Below are 26,758 nucleotides of genomic sequence, written 5' to 3'. Positions count from 1 at the left end.
TAGACAGATTACGGAAGACTCCTTTTCGATTGCCCCTGGAAGTGGTCTGATAGATAACTGGGATTTTTGCTTAAGTGGTACAGACGCATTGTTCCATTCTAAAGGTAATTCTCAGGAGGAAAGAAAGAGAATTTATCTTAACCACTTTAATGAGCGTTGTTTCTGCAAAGTAATACCGCGACCAGTTCTTTGCAATGAATAGTTTTTTAAAAAGAGAGATACAGGTTTTTATTTTGGTGATTTGCATTGTCAAGGTGATTCAGTTATCACGATTGAAATTATACTTTTTCTTCAAGTTTAAAGAAGAGTGCCTAATAAATAATGGCATACATTCCCGTACCATTTTAATTCTAACCAATTACTTGTCTCCATGTCTTAAATTAATTTATGTTAATCCTTAAAGTATATTTAAACGATTATTAAAAAAAAATGGAGAAAGCAGATAAAAATTATTTACATCATCTGTCCTGCAACTTAAAGGGAGTATTACGTCAAATAAAACACAACAGATCATACAGGAAAAAATCTTATGAAAAAATTAACTGATTTCTTTTAATTCCATATTTAACCGTTGCACTCGGATGGTGCCTGTCATTCACCATTCAGGACGGAGCATCATTTTGACGTTTTACTTATTTATTTTTCAATTTTGATTGTTAAAAATGCCTACAGAATGTTAAAAAGATGCAGATTAATTTTTCAAAGAAAATAGACTCAAAATAATTATATATATTTATTTTTCAGAGCAATAAACAAATCTTTGTATTAGATGAATAATTATGCATCGAATTAATTACTGTTCAGAGCGCAAATTGTTAAAAGATGCATAAAAAGAAAAGAAAGTAGATGAAAAATGTTAGCAGTTTATTACTTGATTTATAAATTTCATTTTCGTCATTTTTTTTAAAGTGGAAAAAAAGGAATAAATTTTCTCTTTTTTCTATTTCTTTAACAATTTAATTTAGTTTGTTATCTGTATCCAATTTGCTGTTCAATTTTATTTTTTTTTTATAATTAGCCCATTATTTTTAAATCAAGGATCAATAATTTGAATAAGCTACTAGATATTAAAAATGGGAATTCCTATCGAAACAGAATGCAAAAGATAATAAAAAACATTTAAGAATAAAAATAAGAAACCTATATTTTTAAAAATGCATTGATAAAATTGATTCTTTCACAGAACTCACATAAGCGTAAACCGAAAATGACTTCGACTTATTATTTTCTTAATTCCATAGCTTGTAGAAGAAAGAAAAGAAAAAAAAAAAACTTTCAACAACCATTAAATAACGTAAATGCAATAGAGTGAAAGTTTAAAAAAAAACACTTCCACCACAACTGCAGAAGTTCTGTCTGTGATTGCTTTCCAACAGAAAATGATGACAATCCGATTTAGCGCGTGACTGCTTTCTCAAACTGGCCGACTTGTCAATAGAGTTGAAGCCGCAGCAAGTCGGAGACAAAATACCGGATGCGCCGAACTATTTCTGTCCTCATAGTTTATACATCCGGGTGTCTGCACTGTCTGTTTGCTTTTTAATTCTGGTTGTTCTTTTCTTCAAAAGACTCGAAGGGCGGGGGCCCGATAAATAATAACAGGCACAGGTTGCTGGCCATGGACTGGATCTTCTCGAAGAGGGAGGGATGATAGAATCTTTAAACTTTATTTATTAGAATTCATTTTCCCCATACGCTTCTAAAAAAAGATGATAAATAAGACTATTTCTCATCGCATCGAAAATAAAGTTTTCGTTTGGGTATTTAATAGATAGCCACATGGATAGGTCTATCTATTTTACTAACTAATAATCGATTTCATTAAAAAGCTTTTAACACCCTTTTTTAAAAAAACGTTTCATCAAGTATGAGGTAATATAAGATTTCTTAAGTTTTATCAACCTTAGACATAATCCCGTCTGAAAAAAATATTTCGTGATCCCAACTACAATTATTTTTTATTTTCAGCTACCTATATTATAACCTGTTTCGCTATCTTGTATAAATAGAAAAAGCAACAACAACAAAAAAGTATTATTTACTTGTTATGGTCAATGATTAAGCAGTTTTGATTAATGATAATCGATCAATATTGATTGGTAGATTAATATTGATAATAATCAGTAAATGTGATTGATCGATTATTATTAATAATAATCAGAAAATACAATTGGTCTATTATTATTAATAATAAACGGTCAAACGCGATTAGTCAGTTATTATAATAACCGGTAATTACTAACAACTGGTTAATGTTATTAGACAATTATTATTAATAATCATCGGTAAATAATAATAGACAATCAATGCGATAAATGGATTAATCATTCTTATTGATTATTATTAATAATAACCGATTAATCACTATAATCGTAACTAAAGAAAGACTTTAAAATATACTTATATATAAATTTCAAATAAATATTTTATCCAGTTTCAAGCAAGCATGTCAACTGGGAAAGGAAGAGAAGGTGGAGTTTAAAATTCAAAAATTAATAGATAAATTTTATTTTAAATTAGATGAAATTTTTAAAATTTTAAAAAAAGTAGTAAATAGCCATAAAAGATTTTGACATAATTTTTTTTTCAGACTGCATAATCATAAAAAAGGGAGCAGTCCATAAAATTTGGCAAACATTTAGAGTAAAAATTGTAAACACGAAACCCTTACATTTTCCCTTAAAAATCCTTACCCCTTAAACCCTTAAAAATCTATCACATTTTATTTAATATATACTAATTATTGATAAGTAAAAAACCGGGAGATTTCCTTCATACTTTTTGAATAGAATATAAAGTTGAAATTTTGGAGTGAGCATATAGTCTCAGAATAAATGTGATCATTCTTGGATTAATTTATAAAATAAATTGAGAATAATATCTATTAAATTTTTATTTTAACTAATTTTTAAAGGCAGAGGTTCGCTTAGTCCAAGCATTCTCAAAATATTTTTACTTTATAATGTGTTAAATCTTGTTGTTTTAGCTACTCCAGAATTGAAGTATAAAATTATACTTGATATTCTCAATTTAAGGAGAACCTGCAATAGTTCATTAAGAAAAATCTATCAATTTACTTCAAGCATAAGAAACATTTTGTGTTCACGGTTTCTTCTTGGTCAACAAATCGCAATCTATTTAGAAGATTTTCATTTAAATATCACCGTTGAAAGTCTGGTATCTCTGCAGAGATTCTAAAATATGTGATCGAATCATGGATTTAATATTTAGAATTTCCTCAATTCTAATTATTTTTACATGCAAACCCTATGTTTAATTAGAGACCATGAAACCACTAATTTGATCCGTATCTGTAGGGGGGGACGAGACATAATTACATTTTACTTTTTTCATCTTTATTCATTTCAAACAAAAGATTAATTTACATATTTTGTATAAATTTATGGCAAGCAATTTTTTTTATTAATGTAACCAATTAAACAAAATGACAACAAACTTGATACTGCATTTTTTCAACTTAATTGTGTTTTTTTTTTATCGTTTATAAAGTTAGTTCTACCTAATAGCCTTTTCCCTTTCTTTTATTCTTTTGATCTTAGATATCATATGTTTTGATGACAGACTTTTTCTTAACAGCCCTTTCGTGCTAGCCCTTTCCTAAGTTCTACACAATTATTTTAGAGCAGAAAACTATGAAACTTTTTGAAACACCATTGGTCAAAAATATGTATACTTTATTTTAAAAATATGTATAAATATTTTTTAAAAAATTATGTATACCGTAAAACACATAAATAAGAAACCACATCAGTAGACATCAATACCAATCACGAAGACTGGAGCTTTCAGTTTCTAAGAGTAAAAATATACTACAAAACTACTCTTTCATTTAAGTGTTAGTTTAAATCAAATTAATACATAGATTCTATTATTTTTTAACTAAACAGCTTTTATTATACAATGTTAAAACGGATTTAGGCATATTGCAGCCAAGATTAGCACACATTATGAGAATCCTCTTTTAATTCCCGATCAATTTAGTCTCGTATTTCAATATATTTAATGATTTACTTTAATTTGTTATTTTAAAAACTCTATAAAAATAATTTTTTCTTAATTTAATTTTTTTTCCTTGATAAAAAGTATAAGGTACTAAAATTCATTAAAATTAAACCACAATTATAAATTAATTAATTAATTATTGGCAAATAAAAGAAGTTGATTATTGTGATAGAAACTTTAAGGAAATAATAAATTCCAAACATATGCAACATTAAAATTATTTAGCTGAACATGTCAAAAGCAAAATAATATAATGAGTTAAAGAATAATTAATATTTCAATACATTAAAATTAATTATTTTATTACATATTAGTTAAAGATTTTGATAATTTATTGTTAACACAAATTATAATCTCAATATTTTATAATTAATTTTTTTTTAGAAATTTATTTACAAAATATTGGCAATCAGGCTAACAGCAACTTTTAAAGATTTACCTGCAACCCTTTTCAGCCCAGCGACTCTAGGTATCTACCTACTTTGCTTAGTTGGAAATCTGCAATTGATAGTAGATCAAGAAATCCTAAGTAAATAACTTAAGGGAGTTTTAAATTATGAAATAACATTAGGTTGCAATATATCCCACACAAATATCCCAATACCTAAATCAAATGCTATAGATGGGTTCTATATTATATATATATATATACACACACACTGCTGTGCAAAATTGAAACAACAGGTGCTTTTTTTTGCCATAATTCCACGAGAAATCATCTGAGAGACATGAAATTCAGAAATGAGAGACAGCATTTTGTACTTAAACGATGATGAAAGCATAGTTGAGCAAAAACGAATACAATGCATACAGTATGGAATAAAACAAAAAACGGTTTATTGAACTCAAAGTATCGCTACACATTATTGTCTGTACAAGAGAAAGGACAACAAACCAATGTTCCTTAGTATGGGATATGCCCTCCCCTTACTGCAATGGTTGCTTCGCACCGTCTCTCCATACTCAGCACCAGATTGTCCAACAGTTCTTGAGGTAAGAGTGCCTATTCCTCAATCAGTATCTGTTTCAGTTGTTAGATGTTCCCCGAAGGATGTAATCACGCCGCAATGCATCTCTCCAAAGCATCCCACACATGTGCTATGGGATTTAAATCAGGAAAGAATGCAAGCCAATCCATTCGAACGATATCTTCACTTTCCAGTGGCTGCTGAACATCAGCAGTCTGCTGTGGCCGTGCATTGCCATCCATAAACCGAAGCCTGGTCCAGCAGCACTTAGGAACAGACGCACATGGGGAAAGATCACATCCTTACAATAAGGATCTCCGGTTACAGAACCTCTGTCGAAAACGTGGAGTTTACTCCGCCCGTTCAGTATAAGGCCTCTCCGACGACAACTCCAGGACCACCGTAAAAATCTCTTTCCGTGATGTTACTCGGATGAAACCGTGTCCCGACCTCTTTCTAAATCAACTAGCGTTGAGAATCACTTGTGGCACTGAAACGACTCTCATCCGTAAAGAGAACACGACTCCATCGATGAGATGTCTAGTTTTTGTGCTCGTTATTCCACTCTAAACGATGCCATCGATAGCCAACTTTCAAAGGATGCAGCGTTCAGGATGGTGGGCGAATAGGCCACCTTTGTGAAGGCGTCTGGGCACAGTAAACCGCGACACTTGTCGCCCTGTTGCTGTACACAGTTGCTGAGCATTGCCGCTTGCTGACTGGTGCAGGACTCTTTTCGCCTGCAGGACAATATATCGGCCATCCACTACACTTAAATTCCTAAGGAGGCCAACACCAACATTTCTAACAACTATACCTATGGTTTGGAAGGCTTTCTAAACGCGCGAAACGGTAACTTAAGCTACACTGGTTAAACTGCGTCCCTCTTCCAGCTTTCCGATCATTCTTCCAAGTGTGAAGTCGCCGAGGTGATTTTTTTTCTAGATATATTTCACGAAAGAACTCACTTGCACTTGCAGCGGTTGTCTTTAACTGCGCCTCCGTCTGTACGCGTTTTGCGTACACTCACGTCGCCTATTACGTTTTGTTCCTGACATTTGCATACGCATCACATTTCTACTGAATTCATTGCACTGATCGCAATACCCCTTTTCTGCAATTTCATGGCTACCCGCATAAAATTTACATTGTTGCTTAAGTTTTGCACACCAGTGTGTGTGTGTATGTGTGTTGTGCACAAGTATAATGAAATATCTTAGATTAGTAGAACAAGAATCTTAGAAAAAGAATTAAATAAATAACAATTTTCCCAATTGAAATATAAATCAAACACTTGTCGATATTACAAAGCCAAACAAACAACAAAATAAGTCCAGGTTATTGTAATCCCTGTTGATTATTTAAAAACATATTCTAAACAACAAAACAAGGATTTTTTTTCCTCCAGGTGTTTTTCTTAAATCGCAGCTACTAATGCACTTTTAGAAGAAAAAAAAAAAAAACGCATTTTAAACGCTTTGACGGATGATAAAACTGCGTGTTTTATGATCGAAAATCGTCCTGTTGACTCGTAAAGTCACGATTTTAATTGAAAGAGTAATTTTAGAACGAAGAAAAGGCGAAATTTCATTGGAAAAGAAAGAAAAGTAAAGAAAAAAAGGTGCTTAGCATTAATCCAGTAGTCTTTGTGGATTTTTCTGTTGCGTCTATTTAAACTGCTGTTGTTAATGGAGAATTAGGGATAAAAGAAAAAGACATAAAAAGGAGGAGATAGGGTGTTTGATCTTAAGGATTAGCGAGTTTTCCCGATAGTTTCCTTGCATGAATAATCTAGACTCCACAATCGGGCTTAAAAGCAGCGTTGTAAAATGTAAGCCTACGAAGCTGAGGTAACTGGAATAGCAATAATTTAGACTTAAAGCTAAACGATAATTTATAGACTCAAATGCAAAGATACATTAAATTTTGTGATCTAAAGTGATAAGGGAGAGATATTAAGCGGTTGATGCATACGGTTAATGAAATACAAGACGTGTTGAATACAAAGTTAACGAAGTTACAAAAAGTTACACAATAAATAAAAAATGGCCTGGTCACAGTGTTAATAAATGATAAGCGCTTCAGAGAAAATTGTTATTAAAATAAATGGTCAAAAGTCGCAAACAAGTAAGTATTCCGCCTCATTCTCTTTTCAAATTTAAATATGAAGAGAATAAAAGAAATCTTTCTCACAAATAAGTTCTTTCATTTTTATAAAATTTTCTAAATGCGTTTCGTTTCATTTCATTTCAAAACACTTTTTGATATATGCATACAATTTCTCGGTGATTATTTTAATTCTCAAATTAACATTCTTTCGCCATTTTTTTAGCTTCGTTCCCTTTTAGCTACATTTTTAAATTTGCTTTAGAAAGAGAAAATATTTGCATTTTACTTTTTATTACGATAAAATCTCTAAATTAGTTATTCAACATTTTATTTTGATATCATTACATATATAGATATTTATTTACAAGTCTGCTAGCATTGCAGACAAAGAAAGTTTAATGTCAACCGATAATTATTCACCAAATTTTAAGACGTAAAAACTGGATACAGCAAATGGATGCCTTATTTAAGCGAATATAATACGCTGAAAATTCCAAGATATTGTTACAGAATACAGGTTAAGAATTTGGAAGAGAGCATTCATAACGAAAAAAAAAAACAAATAATTTGGAAAATGGAAATTTCTGTTGCCGTTTTTATTGTTAAGGGGAAAATGCAAAATATCCCGAATACAGAATGGATATAGATTTATAAAAAAAATAATTTTATGTATAAAATTATCACTCATGTTTTCACCCCCATCTTGAAATCCAGTAAACTACATTTTTTTTTTTTTTTTTCGTTTTATTATATATAACTTCAACGATATGTTACTTTCGTTATTGCTAGTCTTGGCTTTTAAATGCAACAAGATCAGGACTTTCTGTATTAAATAAGATGAGATATAACAAATGAAGTTCTGTAAATTAAACGTTTTAAGATGTTAAAATTTACAAATAAAAATATTATTTATTCAACAAATGTTTTTGCATTAATTTTTTTTTCGTATTATATATAAATACATTCTTTAAGAAATGTTGTCGCAAATATTATACGAAATTTTAATCTCCTACAACTTATCGATTGCTGATTTTGGCATAAGTTTTATAAAAAGAATAAAAAGATCATGAATGAGACAAAATTTAAAAATTGAGCAAGACAGGAGTTTTAGATATCTTACCTTAGATATCTTTCAAAAATGTGTATGGACACTCTTAAAATCAGCAACTCTAATTAACAGTTAATCTTAATCTTCCCTTAATTATATCTATGTTTCATTGTTCTTTATTAAGATAAAGAATTAATAAAATTTTGAAAAGGATGGATATACAATAAAATCAGGAACTTAAAGAAATAAATTAATATATAAAAATTATATTTAAAATTTCTGGAAAACTGGAAAAAAAATTTGTATATAAATAACCAATTACGAGAATTTTTTATTTGCGATACACATATTAAAATAAAAATCTTCTATTTTATAAAAAGCAGGATAAGACAAATAATCAGAAAGTCTAAACATACATATAAGAAATGAAACTATGAGTTGCAAAGCGGTGTCTAAAGTTCACCCGCCCGGAGGAAATGAAATTTGTTTTTCAAACTTCACTTAAGTGCTTTTCTTTTAAAACTTGCATTAAAAAAAAAGCAATTAAGATTTCGCCACTGTAGAAAATGATTGATCTTGTCTTCATAATATTATAGATAAAAATTGGCTACATTTTTTTACCACTGATAAAAAGTACTTAAGCGGAAATGTCGAATATGTTTGTCAAGTACGAAAAAAGAGAAATATTCACATTCTTTTTTTTTTAAAAAATATTTAACTCGAAATGTAAGTCGAGTTTCAGAAATATAGACAATCATTTTAATAAAATGCATGATTCGTAAGATAACAATAAAAAAGATATTACAACATTTATAATTAAAGGTCTTAAATATTTCGAGATTCACTATCTTTTAATGGCCATATTCATTGGAAAAAGTTTTAAGAAATTATATAAAGTAATTAGATTTTCTGAACTTGAATCTCGGGTTTCAGCCAAGAAAAAGTAGTGAGCACCGAAAAATTCCAAAAAATATGTCAGAACACATAGAATAAATTGAAAAATTAGAAACAATAAAATATTTAAACTACTTTAAAACATTTTTTAAAACATGAAGAATTGAAAACGTATTAAGAATATTTTGCAATTGTTTTCCCGTTATTTTTTAAATTATTCTTCCACAGTGATTACATTATTAAATATTAACTGTAAAAAAGAAAGGGAATTTTCAAAAGTTACTTAGAAAAGTTAAATTCAGTAAATCGATTTTTAATTTGAACAATTTCTGATAAGTAAAAAAATGAAAAATTTGGAGTATTCAATTGAAATCCTGGAATATGAAATAAAAACTAGAACCAATCCGATTAACCAGAAATACTTGATCAGTTTAAAGTTATAGCTATCATAAACATAATCTGGTAAATTATAAATGAAAACATATGTAATTATCTAAGATGAAGATATCGCATCCCGTCATGAATATAGAAAAAATATATCTATAAATGCATATATAAAAGTGAAACCAGCACACTAAAACATTTTATTAATTAGCCATCTAGTGTTTAATTAATTGACATGTTACAAGTTCATTTTAATAAAAATTTATTATATTATTTTTTTAGTTATTTATCTTTTAAAAAAAGTAAAGAATTTATGAAAAAAATAAAAAAACTGCTTTTGAAAGGGAATTTAAAATAAATTTTAGAAGTTGAATATGAATGTGGAGTTAGTCTTGCACAATTGAATACATTATCTTAAAATTTTTATGACATACTTAAGTTTTTTTAGAGCAAAAAATCGTATGTCACATAACTGAATATATTTAATGTAATCTAAAATAAAATTTTCATTTAAAACTATTAAAACTATTTTGTACAGTTAACAACTAACAATACGAATTCTTTTCTTATCTTCTACACAGGCCAACAAACATTTGGCAATTTTTTTAAAAATTGTTTTCATATGTCTTTCATGTGTTGAAAACAAATATGACTTTATCTCTGCTCATCAGCTCTCAATTTGTAAGATATGAAAATAGCGTTATTTACATCAATACATAAAATATGGCTTATGGTGCAGCCTAAGTCCAATTTAATAAGTAGTTGTACCCTATTAAAAATCCTTTTTTTAATTAATTTTACAGAGAATTTTAATTAAATGAAACAAATACAGCAATACTCCTGTAAATCTACAAAAACGTAATTAAAAATTACAATTGAGAAGAAAGAAGTAAAAAGGAAAAGAAATTATGCCGTTATTCTTCAAAAGGCTGTTTTGATTGGCCTTCTTGAGTGAGCTTTATTTACACAGTTTTGTTGCAAATTCCAATAGTAATTCGCCACTATATGAGTATCTCATCTACCTTAGCTATTGACCCCCTATTGTCCTTGCGTTCTAACGAAATCGCTCACCTTCTTCTTCACTAGTATATTTAAAAATTTCATGGAAATTATCTAAATAGCAAATGTAGAGTAATGAACCGTAACGCTCATATTGCAATCAATGTGTCTAAAATTGTATTGCATATCTTAAATGAAAGCATGCTGTTAACTAAATTAGTATAGTTTTCAGTCCTAGCTGGTCACGCAGAAAATTCTTGAAAACAAGGATAAATGAGATCCATTTTTTTTTTTTTTTTTTTTTTACCCAATGTGATTCAAGGAATCCACGAAATTAGGATTGTTTCTTCCAAGCTTGATTCGGCGATCATAAAATGAATTCCAACTTTCAGATATTCTGTACTGATGCCAGTAGTTTTGTCCTAATTATCAAAAAAGGCTTTCAATTCAAGTGTTTGCAGGAAATTGTTTTATTAACCCTAGCTTTATGTGTAGTAATTCTGTCTCCTCCGACCAGAATTCACAAATGACGTTTTTTTTTTTTTTTTTTTTTTTTCCCTCGACCACTCTCTTTCTCCATTTGTATATTTTTAATTAACCAGAAGTACTGTTCGGCTCTGTATCCCATAGATACAAGAAACATAGATATTCAACAAGTAGACATATAAACTAATCAAGTAGATATCACTCAAACGTAGATACTGATAAAGGAAAAAAAATTAAAAAATAAAGTTCCCTCATATTACCAACTGATGTCAATAAAACTTAAAACTTCTTCATAACGAAAGCTATGGTACAATGTTCTATTTTTTATTTAACTCGCGAGTTACCATGTAAGAGCAGATGAAAATATTTTTTCTTTCAACTAGATTCATTTTTTCCAGGAATAACTTGTTCTTTAAAACTTTAAATATTCCATAATTTAGTTACGCTGAATTTCAAAAAGTAGAGCTAATAGAGGAAAAATTATTTTGATATGTGAAACACACAACAATTAAAAAAATTCCATATAACAAATATTATGAATCATCATCAGAAAAAAGCAAGGATTTTTTAAGCAAGGATCTATTGTATTAAAAAGGAAGTCGTTATCAATTGCATTGTAATAAAATTCAACCTTCCTTCTTTTTCAAATAGATAGCAATTTTAAATATTTTTCTTAAAACAGCATTATTATTAGAATTTCTGTAAAGACAAACATTTTAAAGAAAAATATTTAGAATTATGGAAAATTCCTTTGCAAGCTTATACTTTCAAAGATACCTTAGCGGAATTTTTTTTAAAAATTAAGAAATTTAATTCAACTATATTTTATTAACTATATTAAAAAATTAGAAGCATGGATATTTTACATTTGAATTTATACATTTACTTTTTCATGATTTGTTTACATTGGTATCGAAAATTTATCGGGAAAAAATATGAAATAACTCACATATTCCATTTTCTAATGAAGTAATCTATATACAACTTCATTCTCTTAAAGTTGCACATAGATCAATTGCAATAAAACTCCATCCGTCAAATATTTATAAAAATTTTCCTTTCTCCTTCGATATAAACAAACTCAGCATTTGTAGAAAATATTCTTTTTGTGCTTTTCCAAATCAATTTCTGTATTTTGGTTATGTTTTTAATGGATTTCTAGTTCTAAAAAATTAGATATCATGTTACCACACTGTGAAATTCTTGAAAGAAAAAATAATTGCGATGTAACCAAAACTGAAATAAGAGAAGAAAAAAAATCTCCAACTACTAAAAAGGAAAAGTGTGAAGAAAAACCTGTTATTTTGCATGAAAAGTTCTTAATATTATTATAATGCAGTTTTTTATGTTCATTAACATTCAACAATTCTGAAGTAGAAAGTAATTCTAAGCTTCTGAATAAACTGGAAATTATTTAGAGAAAGAAAGTAATATATTTTGTGTTTAAAAATACGGGAATACTAATTATGTTTTAGTAAATTTTACGAAATTAAGTAGTACAAATTATTTATTATTTAAAAAGAACATTTCGTAAAAAGTAAAATAATAATTAAATTTAGATTTAATTCAGTTTGGTAATGTATCGTAGACATAACAAAATGTTATTTTTGAATCTTGTATAAGATTTTTCAAAAGTAACAAAATTTTAATTACATATATGCTAGAAATATTTCAAATAAATAATAAAATTTTGGTGCAGTTTTTTTTTTTTTTTTTTTTTTTTGAACTGAAAGATATTTAATCTGATGCAATGGAAGTTATTTTTGGCTATTAAACATAACGTCTGACAAAAATATTAAAAAAACAAACGATTTTATTATGAACAATGAAATTGCTTGAACATTACAAAATATGGATTAATCTAAATTATATCTTCTTAAATACATTAATAAAAGAAAACAGATAGCAAAAATTTTCTAACAAACTATTGTATCATGCTTTGTTAATTAGATTTATGATGATAATTGCAAGTATTTAAAACAGCTTACAACTAACCTTTCATGGACTAGGAGTACTTTATTATTATTTTTAATCATTTTCTATTTTTTGACTCCAACGATATTAGATAAGAAAGTTTTAATAATATCTCAAAACATTTGATGAAAGATGCTAAGAAAAAGAAATTACAGTTATTGCACTTAAATTTAACTCTCTTTCAAGTGAAGGGTAATGTCAAGAGACAATTTATATCAAATACTCTAATACTTGTTCATAATCTTGAACAATTGCGTATTAAATCTTACAAAGTTAAAATTCTGACTCGTCACTTGCATATGCAAATACTTAATGAGATACCATCATTCACATTGGATCACGGATTAAAATTTCATCTGATCTGCTGAAATTTTGAAACTGCCTGTTATTCATACAATACCAATCCACACCTTCATAAAATTTTGATATACATCATGATCATCTCTATCGCTATTAATAATAAAGGTGTAAGTGTGTGTGTGTATGCATTTTGGCGATCAACAGGTAAAAACACTTACAAAAACCAAATTTGGCACATATAATATAATTTGGTGATTGGAAATATGCACTTCAAAGCGATTTTTTAAAAATATGTAATCAATTTAAAATTATAAATTTTAGCCTTTTTCTTTGTTAATTTCCGAAAATATTATTGCACAAAAATGAATTTTACATAGTTTCAGAATTTAAACAATTGTCGTTTCAAGGATACGACTTAAATAGTCGTATTAAAGTCTGGCAACAATTTTTTTTCTAATTTGTGGCAATTTTTTAAAAATATTTTTTTTGTCCAATTTCCAATAACAAATTACATTGTTGCCCTGTAATTCAAACAGTTTTTAATGTTCCATCGAATATTTAATCATGTGTTTTTCTTCCATTGTTGAAAGTTACAGAACAAGGATTCTGTTTAATATTCGAGGGATTTACAAGATCATAAAAGAATTAATATAATACCGCGAAATTCACAAGACAGAAGGGCGAAATATTTACATATTTAACACAGCTATGATATAAGTAGACTAGTCTCCATTAGAAAAAATTCATATACACAATAAATAGAATGTATGTAAGACAAAATGAAACAACTTTAAAATGTTCCACAATTTGACGAAATTATGGACACGAAGTTATATTGAAACGATTTAACTGAAATAAAATGTAACCAATATCCCCAGCGAACCAGTTGGTCACCAAAGGCGACTAGTTATTTATAATAATGTTCAGATTCAATTTTTGATATCAGGAAATTATATATCGACATTGATGGTTACGGGAGTGAAAATCAGTTCGTTTCAGTATCCGCGTGTTGATGTCGCAGATTTTCGGCCTTGAATGTCGCAGTCCTAGAAAAAGGAGGACGCAAGAACAGAGGAAGGAAATAATCAAGACTTTTGGAATTAATGGGACTTTCGTTGTCATGCGGTAATGAGGCGTAGCTTTTATGTGACCCGACGCCGCCGAATACGTCATCCCAGCCGCCGATAAATAAACCAATCGCGACGACAAATGCCGCGAGCCACCGACCAGAATAACTAACTCTTTTGATGTGATGCCATAATTGCAGAGCCATCTAATTCAAAGGAACATCCGACAAACGCTTTTAAGGGGGCGGCGCGGGATTCATGAATCCACGCCGATTTCAGCCGGTGATTTGTTGGCACTGTAAACGATGTGAAGTTCGTGGAGAAGTATCGATATTTATAGAGGCGAGATATTCATCGATAATCGTTGCAGATGAAACGTCTCTCTTCTCTCTCTCTCTCCACACAGAGGGAAAACTCGCATGAATCCGGGAAGAAAAAGAATTTCGCCAGATTCACTGTTATCAGATTTTTTATTTAAGATTCTCTACATTCATAGGTTAATTGTTTGATTTTATGGATTTTTGGGATAATACACATTTTTCGCAAGTCATCGCTTGCGAAAATATTATGAAGGCAAAAGTCTTTTAGTGCAGAGTGAAAAAAAAGTTCTTATGAATTAGAAATGCAAATTCTCGCCAAATTTTTCACTAGTCATTTTTTTTTCCAGTTTCTTAATTCGTTATCATTTCAAGGTCGCTTATCAAATTAATTTTTTTTTATTTGCAATTTAGATTTTTTCATAATATACTATCGCCTGCGAAGTATTACGAACATGATTGCTTAAAAAAATTATATCGATGTCATGAAACATCAGATAGCTTTTAGAATTCCCTTGCCTAGATAATTCGTAACATTTTCTAAAAAAATCTTTGTCGCGATAATACAGATGATTCTCTAAAAAAGTCATATCAGAATAATTTTGGAAGCGCTCTACAAAAAAAAAAAAAAAAAAAAAAAACTATCAATACTACAAAAAAAAATATATACAAAAAAAACATTATCAATATAATTTAAAAATTCCCTTAAAAGTTTAACATATTATATATATATATATATATATATATATATATATATATATATATATATATATATATATATATATATATTAAAAAGTTTCACAAGATTCATGAAAAAAAAATTACCGCTTTTCACCGTTTACTAAACCAAAATCATAATTTTGATTTAGTAAGCGGTGGGTATATTATTATGGAAATATGATAGCACGAATCTGTAATTAAAAGTATTGAAATGAAGTTAAGGCATAGTATTTTTTAATCTAAATGAGTCTTTTCAATAAATCGAAATTTCGTGATTAGTTTCATGCTTCTACCAAAAGATCAAATGCATTTTTAATTCAATTATTTTTAAAGAAAATAATGATTTCATCAATATTGATGATTCATTTGAACTGGAATAACAAAATACAGTAACAACGAAAATTAAAACCTATAAGTGTAATCATTATCCCAAACACAAAATAATAATGTTACAGCAAGATCATTTGTAACCTTTCAAATTTAAATATAATATTAATTAAATTCCTAAGGAGTAAATCAAGAATAAATTGTGAAATTACTTAAATCATGAGAAATCAAAAAATATAATTTGAAAGAAATATTCTCATGGATTAACTAATGATTATTCTCTCGTTTCATTAAAATAAAATTCGATTAAGAAAAATAGTTAGGGAAATTCATCCAAATCAAAATGAAATTAGTTTAAAATTTATAATTGATTATGTAATTATTGCTTTGGTCAATGTTTTTTTTTTTTTTTTGAGGTAAGGAAGTTCAAATCTTAAATTCATTTTGCGTTTGTAATTTTTCTGATTTCTTACAGTTTACACATTATTTTAGTCACGATTTATAAATCTATATTTACATCCAGATAATTCTATATTTAATCTAGAATAAATTATTTATATCGCAATTACTTTATCTTCAAAATTATTTCGAACAAATTCTCAACCAAGTTTTTCATTGTTTTCTGGAATTACAATCAAAACATTTTAAACTATTAAAAACAGTTCAAACTGTTTTTTTTAATTAATTTTGAAGAGCAGTATATGTGATAGATGAAGAATAAAAATAATTATTCACAAAATTCACAGACAAGAAAATCATTTTCCGTAATCTTTACAATTTTAACAGAAAAATAATTCATTTTGCAACTTAAGTGAATTTTATATACAAAAAATAGCATACACCATTCAGCTGATAATCTTCATATCTCATGCATATTTTAAAATTTCATAGAAAAGGAAAATTGATCAGGTTTTAAGAATTAAAATTTGCTGAAAAAAAACCTGTACAATTTTGATAGTCTGTTGTCAAATTACCGATAAATTAGGTAATTAAACAATTTAGTGAAATCTATCACGGTTTTTCCTTTCATTTTGTTTAGGGGGAAAATAAGAAATATCGAAACCTCTCAGAATCTAGGGATATCAAGCAAATTACATGCAATTTCAAATGTTTAGTGAAATGCCAAAATAGAATTAATGTTAATTTTTTTTTCACTTAAAAATGATCAATTATCGCAGTTTTCTGTTTTGAAAGCTTACAAATGCTTTGTAAATCTGTTTCTTTTTAGAATGCATTTTTTTTAAATTGCAATTAATTTTTAAATTGTACATTGTTTAAGCTGATTTGAATAAATATGAACCGAGGAAAAAGACAAAATTAATTTATGGAATATGAAAAGCTAACCAGGAAAAATTAATCAAAATTTTTAACTTACGGGACAAAAGTTACGAATACGTCTATTTTCAATCTCAAAAATACATTTATTCTTTATTAATATCAGATATTTTAATAAAGAGTATAAGAAAAAATTATTAAAAAAATTACGCTAATTTTTATTATAATTTTTGTACACATGAAAGCGCATCAATATAAATTTTGCTAGTTGGAAGGAACAAAATAGTTCGGAATATATGCAATCAAATTTAAAAATTCAAACCATGTGTGTGAGTGTTTTTAAGCAACATAGAATTAGTTTCATCAATCTTATTTTTCCTTTATTAGTTATTGTATGGAACACTATTATGTATTTGTAAATTACAATCTGAAACTTACAGTCTTTAAGCAAATATCTATTAATGACAGATTAAAGAAAATATCGAATTTGGCAAGATTTTATTTCTTAAAAGAGAGATTTCCTGAGGTATTTGACAGAAATGATTAATTCGAAAAGATTTGACAATATTTATTTGATAATATCTGATAAATCAGACAGTTGTGAGAAAGTTTCAGGAGACAGGTTCGCTTGGTAGCTTTACCAAAAAAAAAAAAAAAAGAAAGAAAGAAATATCCGGTTTACAGATTTTTTAAAAAGAAGCTTTGTTACAGTTTTTTATTTTTTTTGCCCAATCAGGAGAGAAACAATACAATAAGTTTGATACAATCCAATTAACTTCTTCACATTAACCTTGCAATAATGCAAATATATTTCGTTTTACTGATACTAATTTCATAAAAAAATATTCGATTAATAAATTCAAATTCGATTAAAAAACTATAAAATTTTGTAACTTGAAATACTTCTGGGTATGCTTAGATCTTTAATAATAATTACCCTTTTTTTCAAGTGTTGTTCATAAACATAATAATTTCTGCCGAAAAATTATTGATAATTGCTGGTAAGAATTAACATTGACAGAAAGTTTCAGATACTTTTACGTTCTATTTTTGACAATTAAACCAATTACATGATCAATATATCAACTTTATCTTAAGGATTTACCTAAATGTCAAATTTCCTTTACAATGATGAAACAAAAAGAAACTGCTATCAGCTGAGAGTATTCAATAATATATTTTATATATGATTATAAAATTTCTGAACTATTATTTAAATGCATGGAAAAATGTTATTATCATAGATTAAATATTTATCTTGTGAAATTTTGATGAAAAAAATAAATAGTGAGAGAAATAACAAAATTAGAAATATCTCAAGGTTGAAATAATTCTCTTTATTCTTTCAGTTATATTAGTTATATTTCAATCAGTGTCTTTTTATACTGATTAACAGATTTAATAATGTATATTAATTATTTTAATATTTCCTATAATTATTTAATCCTATTAATTATTTTAATCAGTACTGAAAATTAATGTAAACACCTACACATATGTGCCCTATCGGCAATTTCATGCTTAAAAAATGAATCTTAGCTAAATAATCTAAAATAAAGAAAAACCTATGAAAAATATTGCTGAATTCTTGCGTGTGATTATTTTTACTCAAAGTTGAAGTTATTAGGAATTCTTTTATTGAGAAAATTAGTTAATAAGCTTGAGGGGGGGGGATGATGCCGGAAAACTGAATGATCTTTCAAGAATATAAGATTAAAAAAAATAAGTGAAAGCAGAAATTATTTTAAAAAATAGCTTAAATGGAGATATTTATACGATTAATTAGTAATTACTCAGATTCACGGATTGCAAATAGCAAGATTTTAACCATCTCCACTTTATTAAAGAGAGATATAGCAGCCTTTTTTTAGAAACAATATCAGAAAATAAGAACTAAACAATAAGCTTTATATACATATAAATTACTTTATAATTATGAATTTTCGGTTTTACCAAGCAGCTAATTTTAAAACGCCTTTGTAATTTCAGATATATTGAAATATTTAAAATATAGAACAAAACAATTGATAATTTTTTCTGTTCGTATAAAAATTAAAAAGCAATGCAATTGCTGTACATTTTCAGCAAATGCAGTAATTTCAGTTTCAATTTAAAACTTTTACTGCAACAATTTTTGATTCGCAATTATAAGAAAATGATGAGGCTCGATAATATTTTTTATAAGTTGCAGAAATATAATTCGTTCCACCTACAGCCTCCCCCTTTTTTATTTCGTAAAACATGCCTGCCAATATTATAGATTTCTATTAATAAACATATTTTTAATCCAAATGCTCAATTCATTTCCTGTAACATCGCGCTTATCGGAGTAAGTTTCAGCTTTAAAAATATGAACTTGAAATAGTAAAATGTAAGCCCCATACACTATTTCACATGAAATACATGATATGACCTAAGGTACCATTTTAGTGATATAATAATTTTTTTATACGACATGACCTAATTTTTTTTTTGTCTAGCAATTAAAATGTTGGATAAGATCTCTAATAATGGATATCATAAAATCACGCTTCTGTAAATGAGTACAAAAAACATGATCATCGATTTTACTGTTAAAATCTCCTTATTAATATCAGAAACGATGCAATTTCAGTTAAAGCTTTTAAATGATTGAATATAAATTTTACAAAGAATTTTATAAAACGTTTTGCTAACATCTAATCGATTCTAACATCATTTAATAATAAATTACCTATATACTTCATGGGGTACTTCATATAAATAACTTATTTTCAAATATCTCGTTTTTACTTTTAAAGTTTGTCCAACACAGAAATGCTTGTAATTTCTATCGTGTCTTTCAGAATTCTAATAGATTACGCAAGGGAATATGGTTAATGAATTTTTCTATTAAAATCTGTTTAATCGAAATAGGAAAGCATTTAGTAAATATTTACATCAGAATTACCACAGTTAACCAAAAAATTTGTAGCTTTGTCAACAATTTTCGTAAATTTATTAATAAATCTGCAAATGTAGATAAAATTTTTCACTATTTAAAAAATTATATTTAGAAAGTGAAATTATTCTCTAGTAGTCATAAATGGCATAAAGTAAGAATTCCCCAAAAATATCTCAAATATATAAAATATATCGAATTTTCTAGTTCTCTATTTGACCAAGGAGTTTATATTACACCAACGGCTTCTTCAATACTACCAAATAAAAGACAAAGAATTAAAAAGTAAATGAAAAAAAAAAGCTTTCAAATTATATGGTGAAGTTTTATAATTATCGATGGAGGCCGTATTTAATGTACACGTTTTATGACATTTGATCTTTGTCCTAGGAAAAAATCCGGTTCGGTAGAAATTTGTTATATCTAGAAGTGGCTTTTGTTTTCAGATAATTAATCATGTTTAAACATTATATAATTGTTTATAATTAATATGTAATTGTATCTAACTTTTATAAACATATATTTGTAACTGTTTATTTTTTTATGGAACCAATTACAAACTAGTAGGAAAAATATTTATCATTTCTTCATGTAAATTTCCTATAGAAATAAAACAAATTATTTTTATAATTTTAAAATAGAAGAAATAATTCTTATTTCTGAAAACCCATATATTAAAATATGAATATAAAAAAATAGTTACAACGTCTTTAGCAGATAGTTATAAAAAATGGATTTCTGCAATACAGTAAAAAAAAAAAAAAAAAAAAAAAAAATAGGTTTGTAACTATTCTCATAATCTAACTGTAAAAAGAAAAAAGTAACAAACGAATATCGCAAAAATAAAGAAAGAAACCAAATCGATAAAATGAGAAGTTCTGTCACAATAAGAAAGCATTATACTCCAGGACTTTGGTTTAAATGGCATGCGTTTCGTAATTAAATATATATAATTATTTATGAAATAAAAGTTGTGTTTTTATTAAAAATATAAAATTTCTCTTTAATTAAAAATGAAAGAAGGAAAACATTATTTGCTCAAAGAATTATTAAAATTCTTTGTCTAATTTTTTGCTACGTCTATGACAAGCATTAATTCCTAAACACTGACTTAAATTTGTTACTTATTATAAAATAAAAAATATGTTTATGATAAGTACATATATTAGAGTAATCCAAAGTACTTTTTAACCTTTTTTCTGTCAATCATAAAATTAGTTCAGAAACACTTCATAGCTCGTTCATTTTATTACTATCATTCAGCTTAAGTGACAAAATATGTATTAATACTCATAAAAAACATCTAATTTCACAAACAAGTATAAAAAACTTTAATTTTTTTAGCAAATTCCTAAAATCTTCATTGTTTATATTATGTATCCTATTATTTTGAAAAAATTGCAAATCTATAAAACACCTATTATAAGAAAGTTTTAACTTTTAGATATTACTGATGTTTTTATTGTATTTTTGAAGTATTAATTGTTTATATTTGATTAAGATTAGATATTTTTAAAACAAATTAATTTACTTTCATATCGAACAGGCTATTCTACTGAAAAAGAAATTTCTTATTGTTACAAAACTAAAAAGTAAATGTTACTTTATCTTTCATATTCTCTGTTAGTTACACCATTGCAAAAACTTACATATCGGTTATTAGCTCAACAACAATAAACTTTTGTTCTTGTTATACCAATTTTAAATTTAGATTAAAAAAAATCATTAAGAGATAAATATAATTTTTAAGCCTAAATAAACAAAAACAATCTTTGATTATTTGAATAAACTGATAGTGTTAATATGTTTTTTTCTAAACTTAGCCAATATATCAAAAATAATTTAAAAATAAATAGATATGTCATTGGCAAAAACATAATCACAAACGAAATTAAGTAAATGATTGCCATGACCTTGAGAAAAGTAGTAAATTATGCAAAAGGAAAAAATATCTATCATACCTTATAAATATGGGATAATAAGGGGGGGGGGGCTCTCTAACTCCAAACCAAAAGGATAATTTTTTTTAAACTGATGATCTCCGCACGGTAATTGTTCCTGCTGTTAACATTGCAGTACGAATTCAGTTGTAATTTAAAACAAAACTGTTTATGAATGATAAAAAGTTTATACACGGCAATGCAAAGATCGTTATTATTATGCAGATGATTCTTCTAAAAAAAAGAAAGAAAGAATAGAATACTACAACCGAAACAAAGTAGCAATGTCATGCCAATACCTTTTTTAGACTATTTATTTATTTGTATTATTCCTAAATTTAATTAGGATAAAGAATTGTCTCTTCCCTAAAGGCAGATAGCTAAAAATTAATGCGAATTTATATTTATAAACATAGAATGGTGTAAAAACATGCACCCCCTCTCCTACTTTTTCAAAAGACAGTTGTGTAGATGTTGTATGTGTTTGACAACAGAATCAGATCATTAAATCTCATCTTTAATGTTGATGACAAATCTGACTCACCACGTCCATGAGCAGCGTTGGTCTGGTCAGCTGAACCTGAGTCCCGGTGGCAGGTGACACGGGCGACTGTCCACCGCAGATCCGCTGCTGTCCGGCCGCATTGGGCAGCAGGTTAGGCGGCGACGGGGATGACACCGCGGTGGCACTGCCACCACCGCCGTTGTCCGCTGAAGACGTCGTAGTCGTCATACGGAACGCCGTCGCGGGACCGTCTGGAGGTTGACGGACACCGTCTCCGGCAGAACAAAGAGCTATTGGGGATGATTCAGAAAAAATAAATATCGCCGCACACAACACTACTTCACGCACGCACACAGGTCGGCAGCGCCAACCACTAACCACTGTTGTCACCGGTTGGAGCGAAAGACTCCCCGTGTTTAAGACAAGAAGGAGGAAAAGTTAGGGGGGAGGTACTCGACCGTAGTGCACTGTAGCCACTCCCCGTTTTTCACTCCTCCTTCTCCGGCGACATCCACCAGGGACCTTGACGTCACGCTTCGGACACCCAAGCCGTGACGTCACGCCAAGGGGTGGCGATCACAGGTGAGCTCGAGCAATCGTCTTCTCGTGTTCGGGGCAGCGGTGTCGCTCCAAAAACTAACTGTCAACACAGATCGCATGGTGCGACGGTGGCTGTTGGGAAAGGTGGAAAGATCCCTGCTTCAGACGCATCTGCATCAGATGGTTTGCTGGTGTCGAACTTTATTTACTTCAGATGCCAATAAAGCATTATGACAGGAAGTTTCGAAATTCACACATTAATCCTTTTTTTCTCCAGTTTTAATACAAGTATTTCGATGATCCACATACATAACTGGGGTCCGATGTCTTATATGTACCTGATATCAGCAAGATCACAATTTTTAAATCTACAGTTTAATCCAACGACGGGTTTTAGAATTCCTTTTTAGTTTTAATATTTCATGTAAGTCATGTTCATTGATGGTCCAGATTCAAATTTGGCTCAATTATAGCAGCAAGAAATTTTCCAATCCACACATCAAGCCGAGGTGATTTCAGCGCTTGTAATCGTTGAAATCAGTTTGATGCAAGTCATGCTGCTTGATGATACAGACACGGATTCATTTAATTCGCTTCACTTAGGGAATAATTAGGCGAAGGATGTAGAAGGGAGGGAATATAATGCAATCTGCTGGCAATTATTCTTGCCACCGTCGGAGCTTTTTTCTCCCTCATGCAGTTTGCGAATCGAATCATCTGCTCTCTCCGGATTCTCTTATCCACGTGGTTTAACCACGCGTTTCCCCCTCACTGACTGTGATATAGCTTTCCAATGAAGAATCTGAGAGCGCGTTCTTCACCCACAAGCACGCAGTGGAGTGAGAGAGGGTGATCGAGGGTTGCCATAATCTGGCAAGTTATCGCTAATCAGATTGAATTTGGCACCTGTTTCAAATGGCGCTCGTTTTGAAAATCGCTTACTTCGATTGCCAACTTGAAGGATTAAACCGATAAAGGGGAAGGGAATTTGAACTTGATTGTGGACGATTTAATACATACTGCTGTTTTTTCGCACTTAAAAAAAAATCCAGTTTTAATATGATAAATATAATAAATAATCCGTAATTTCTATTGGGTTATTTATCGTATAAAACGGATATCAATAATATTTAACAGACAGTTTAAGCCACAAAATAGGGCTAAAAATTCATCTTTTGTTTGTAATAAAGGGTTAATAATTTATAATAAAGAGTTTGTAATAAGGGTAATAAGAGGTTTAGTTTGTAATAATTATAAAAAGGGATTATAAAAGTATTCTGAATCCAGTTTTATACAAATTTTTTTAATATTTATTCAAATTCAAGGATAGCCTGAACATAACTTGCTCAAATATTTAGTTAACAATCCCCTTGTGCTTTGAAAAATATTTTTTAAAGCTAAATTGTGTAACATAATAATATTTTACATTGGATTCGCCTGTCTACAAGACGAGAGAATTAATTAGTTCTGAGAGTAGTGACTTAAGCGATCATAAAATTTAGTACGGTGAGTTTTCGATTACACTTATTCTTGTCAATTCTTCATCGATTAATGCTATGCAATATAATTTATTCATTTGATTTTTTAAATTCTATTCTTTAATACATTTTATTCTATTTAAATATTACAAAAAATGTAGGTAATTTATTCATTTTTTTAATTCTATACTTTAATGCATTTTATTCTAATTAAACATTACAAAAATATAGGAAGTATTTTTTAAATTAATTTATTTATTTCCATTTTGTATTTTTATTTATTTATATATTTATTTTTTTGAAAGTGGGAGAATTAAAATTTTTAAAAAGAAACGCAACTTGAAAACCTACACATTTTATGTATTTCACTGCCTGTTTCTCATTTCACTGCAAATCCATAGCAGGTTTAAGAGAGAACGGAACATTTAGAACAAAGACATTCAGGTTTTCTTATTAATCTAGAATTTATACAGCATGCTCTCTAAAACATGCCAATCCCCCCGATACCTTTAAATTCAAATTTCTCTGTATTTATTTTTTATAAAATGAAATTATAATTATAAGTTTCATAAATCTATGTTACCTTTATATTTTAATCCTGAAAAAGGCTTTTTTTTTCTAATTATGGTATATCAAAATAATTTTAAAATTGAGATTCATTTACAAAACAAAATTAATTTAACTATCTAGATAAAACTAATTTCATTTTTAATTAATTTGATTAATTAGTAATTTCTTACCACATTGAGACAATTTTTATCGTTTGAAATGAACCTGAAATAATTATAATTTTGCAACTTTTGACAGATATAGAGTATAGTTTCTTAAAATTAGTAGAAGTCTTAGCTACTTTCATAAATAATGCGATTCTGTTTGTTGGCTTCGAACATCTTCGGAGTTGTATGCAAACAGTCCTTACTATAAATGATCAGACTCTGAAAACTTTGTGAAATCGGGGGTACTATTTTTCTATAATTAAGTCAATTAAACCTCGTAAAAAAGCACTTAACACTGTTTAATATCAGTGGCGAATTTAGATATTTTACGGCCTTAGACAATGCAGATTATGAGGTTGTTCTTTTAATAAATTGACCATTTTAGTTTCACATTCTAAAAATATTAGAATGCAATGTTTGCATTCTAATATTTTTATTATAGGTTATTTTTTTTTAAATTTTGTGAATTTCTATATGTTTTTATATAGTTATTATGATTCTAAATTGCATGGATTACATATTTATGTACAATATTATTAAAGCAGAAGTTATATATTATAAATGTTCTAATAACAAAATAAATGTAATCAAACTTAACAATGTGATTAATTATACTTGATAAAATGTTGTTCACATTATTTTAAAATTTCATCATTCATAGAATTTGTATGTTTTACAAACTGATTTATTTGACAATTAGGGAAATAAAGTTCGTTAACAGGTCTTCTTATCGCCCTAGGCAACTGCCAATTAAGAAAGATGTCACTATTTCCAATAACGAATTCTAGTTGTATTCTGACATGCTTTCTATCTCTAGAGAATGTGGTTTTGGATATCAATATATTTGGATAATCACAAGTTGATTATTCCGACTTGCTATGAGGCACACAAAATAATCTGAACTATCAGACACCCCTGACAGCAAAGACAGGAATTGAAGTAAAGTCCTAAGAGCTATCACCACTTGCCGTACAATCCCTGCCGTGGGAGGAACGTTCCATCTTTGGTAGATGGTGGCCGACCCCACACCATTTCTATACCCATCCGGATGACGAGAACCAACCACCATACCGGAAGCTTCTCATCCTCAAAACTGAAGTGCCCTTGCAGTTTACATAAGCAATTTATCAAATACCCTGTATAAATACGTACCTCTTTGATACAATAGAAGGTAAGACAATACAAGAAATTTTCAAAAATTATATTCATTAAAAATACCTAATTAAAAATATTTTTATAAAATTTCTTTTGAAAATATATAAAAGATAATAATAATAATAAAAAAATACCGATAAAAAGAGAGCAATGTAGAGCTTTTTTCCCCCTTATCTAAATCAAATTCAAACCAAATTTTCGAGATTTAAATTGCATATTTTTATGAAATATTTATTGCACTCAAAAATAGATATTTAAAAGAATAATTCAATAGATTATGAGATAAAAATGCCTAGCTTAGTAAGAAACTCGACAAACTTTTATGCAACAGCTGAAAAACATGATATTTAATCTGCTGCAACTGTACTAATTTTGTATTATTTTATTTATAAGATAAGGTTTGTAAACAAATCATACTACTGGTGTCAGCAGAGCTGAGGTGATATTGAAAATGATATATCTGAAAAACAGCACGATTTTAAACACGAAGAAAAACAAATGATATATTCAGTTACACAACCGCGCAAGCCTTGTTTTAAAGCCATGATAAAATCAGTAACCTTAAGCACTCAAGTATTTTTCAATTTTATCAATGTTTAAAAAAAATGAGATA

At 28.4% G+C, this 26,758-nt stretch overlaps 1 protein-coding gene across 2 annotated transcripts in view; it reads right to left on the bottom strand.

Annotated features, from left to right (window-relative positions):
* LOC129961694 (zinc finger protein basonuclin-2-like) overlaps positions 1 to 26,758 on the bottom strand; it is a 307,167-nt gene that overhangs the window by 167,142 nt on the left and 113,267 nt on the right. The window contains exon 1 of one of the 2 annotated variants that reach the window (XM_056075234.1): positions 22,296 to 23,558. The exons of the other annotated variant lie outside the window; for it this stretch is intronic. Coding sequence (XP_055931209.1) covers positions 22,296 to 22,484 — 189 coding nt within the window. The 5' untranslated portion in view covers positions 22,485 to 23,558. Of the gene's footprint in view, positions 1 to 22,295; positions 23,559 to 26,758 lie in introns of those variants that run through there. 2 annotated transcript variants of the gene reach the window in all.

The sequence above is a fragment of the Argiope bruennichi genome, chromosome 2 (genome assembly GCF_947563725.1).
Source record: "Argiope bruennichi chromosome 2, qqArgBrue1.1, whole genome shotgun sequence".
Lineage (NCBI taxonomy): Eukaryota > Metazoa > Arthropoda > Arachnida > Araneae > Araneidae > Argiope > Argiope bruennichi.
The sequence above is the reverse complement of the archived record's forward strand: the minus strand, read 5'-3'. Positions and strand labels throughout refer to the sequence as shown.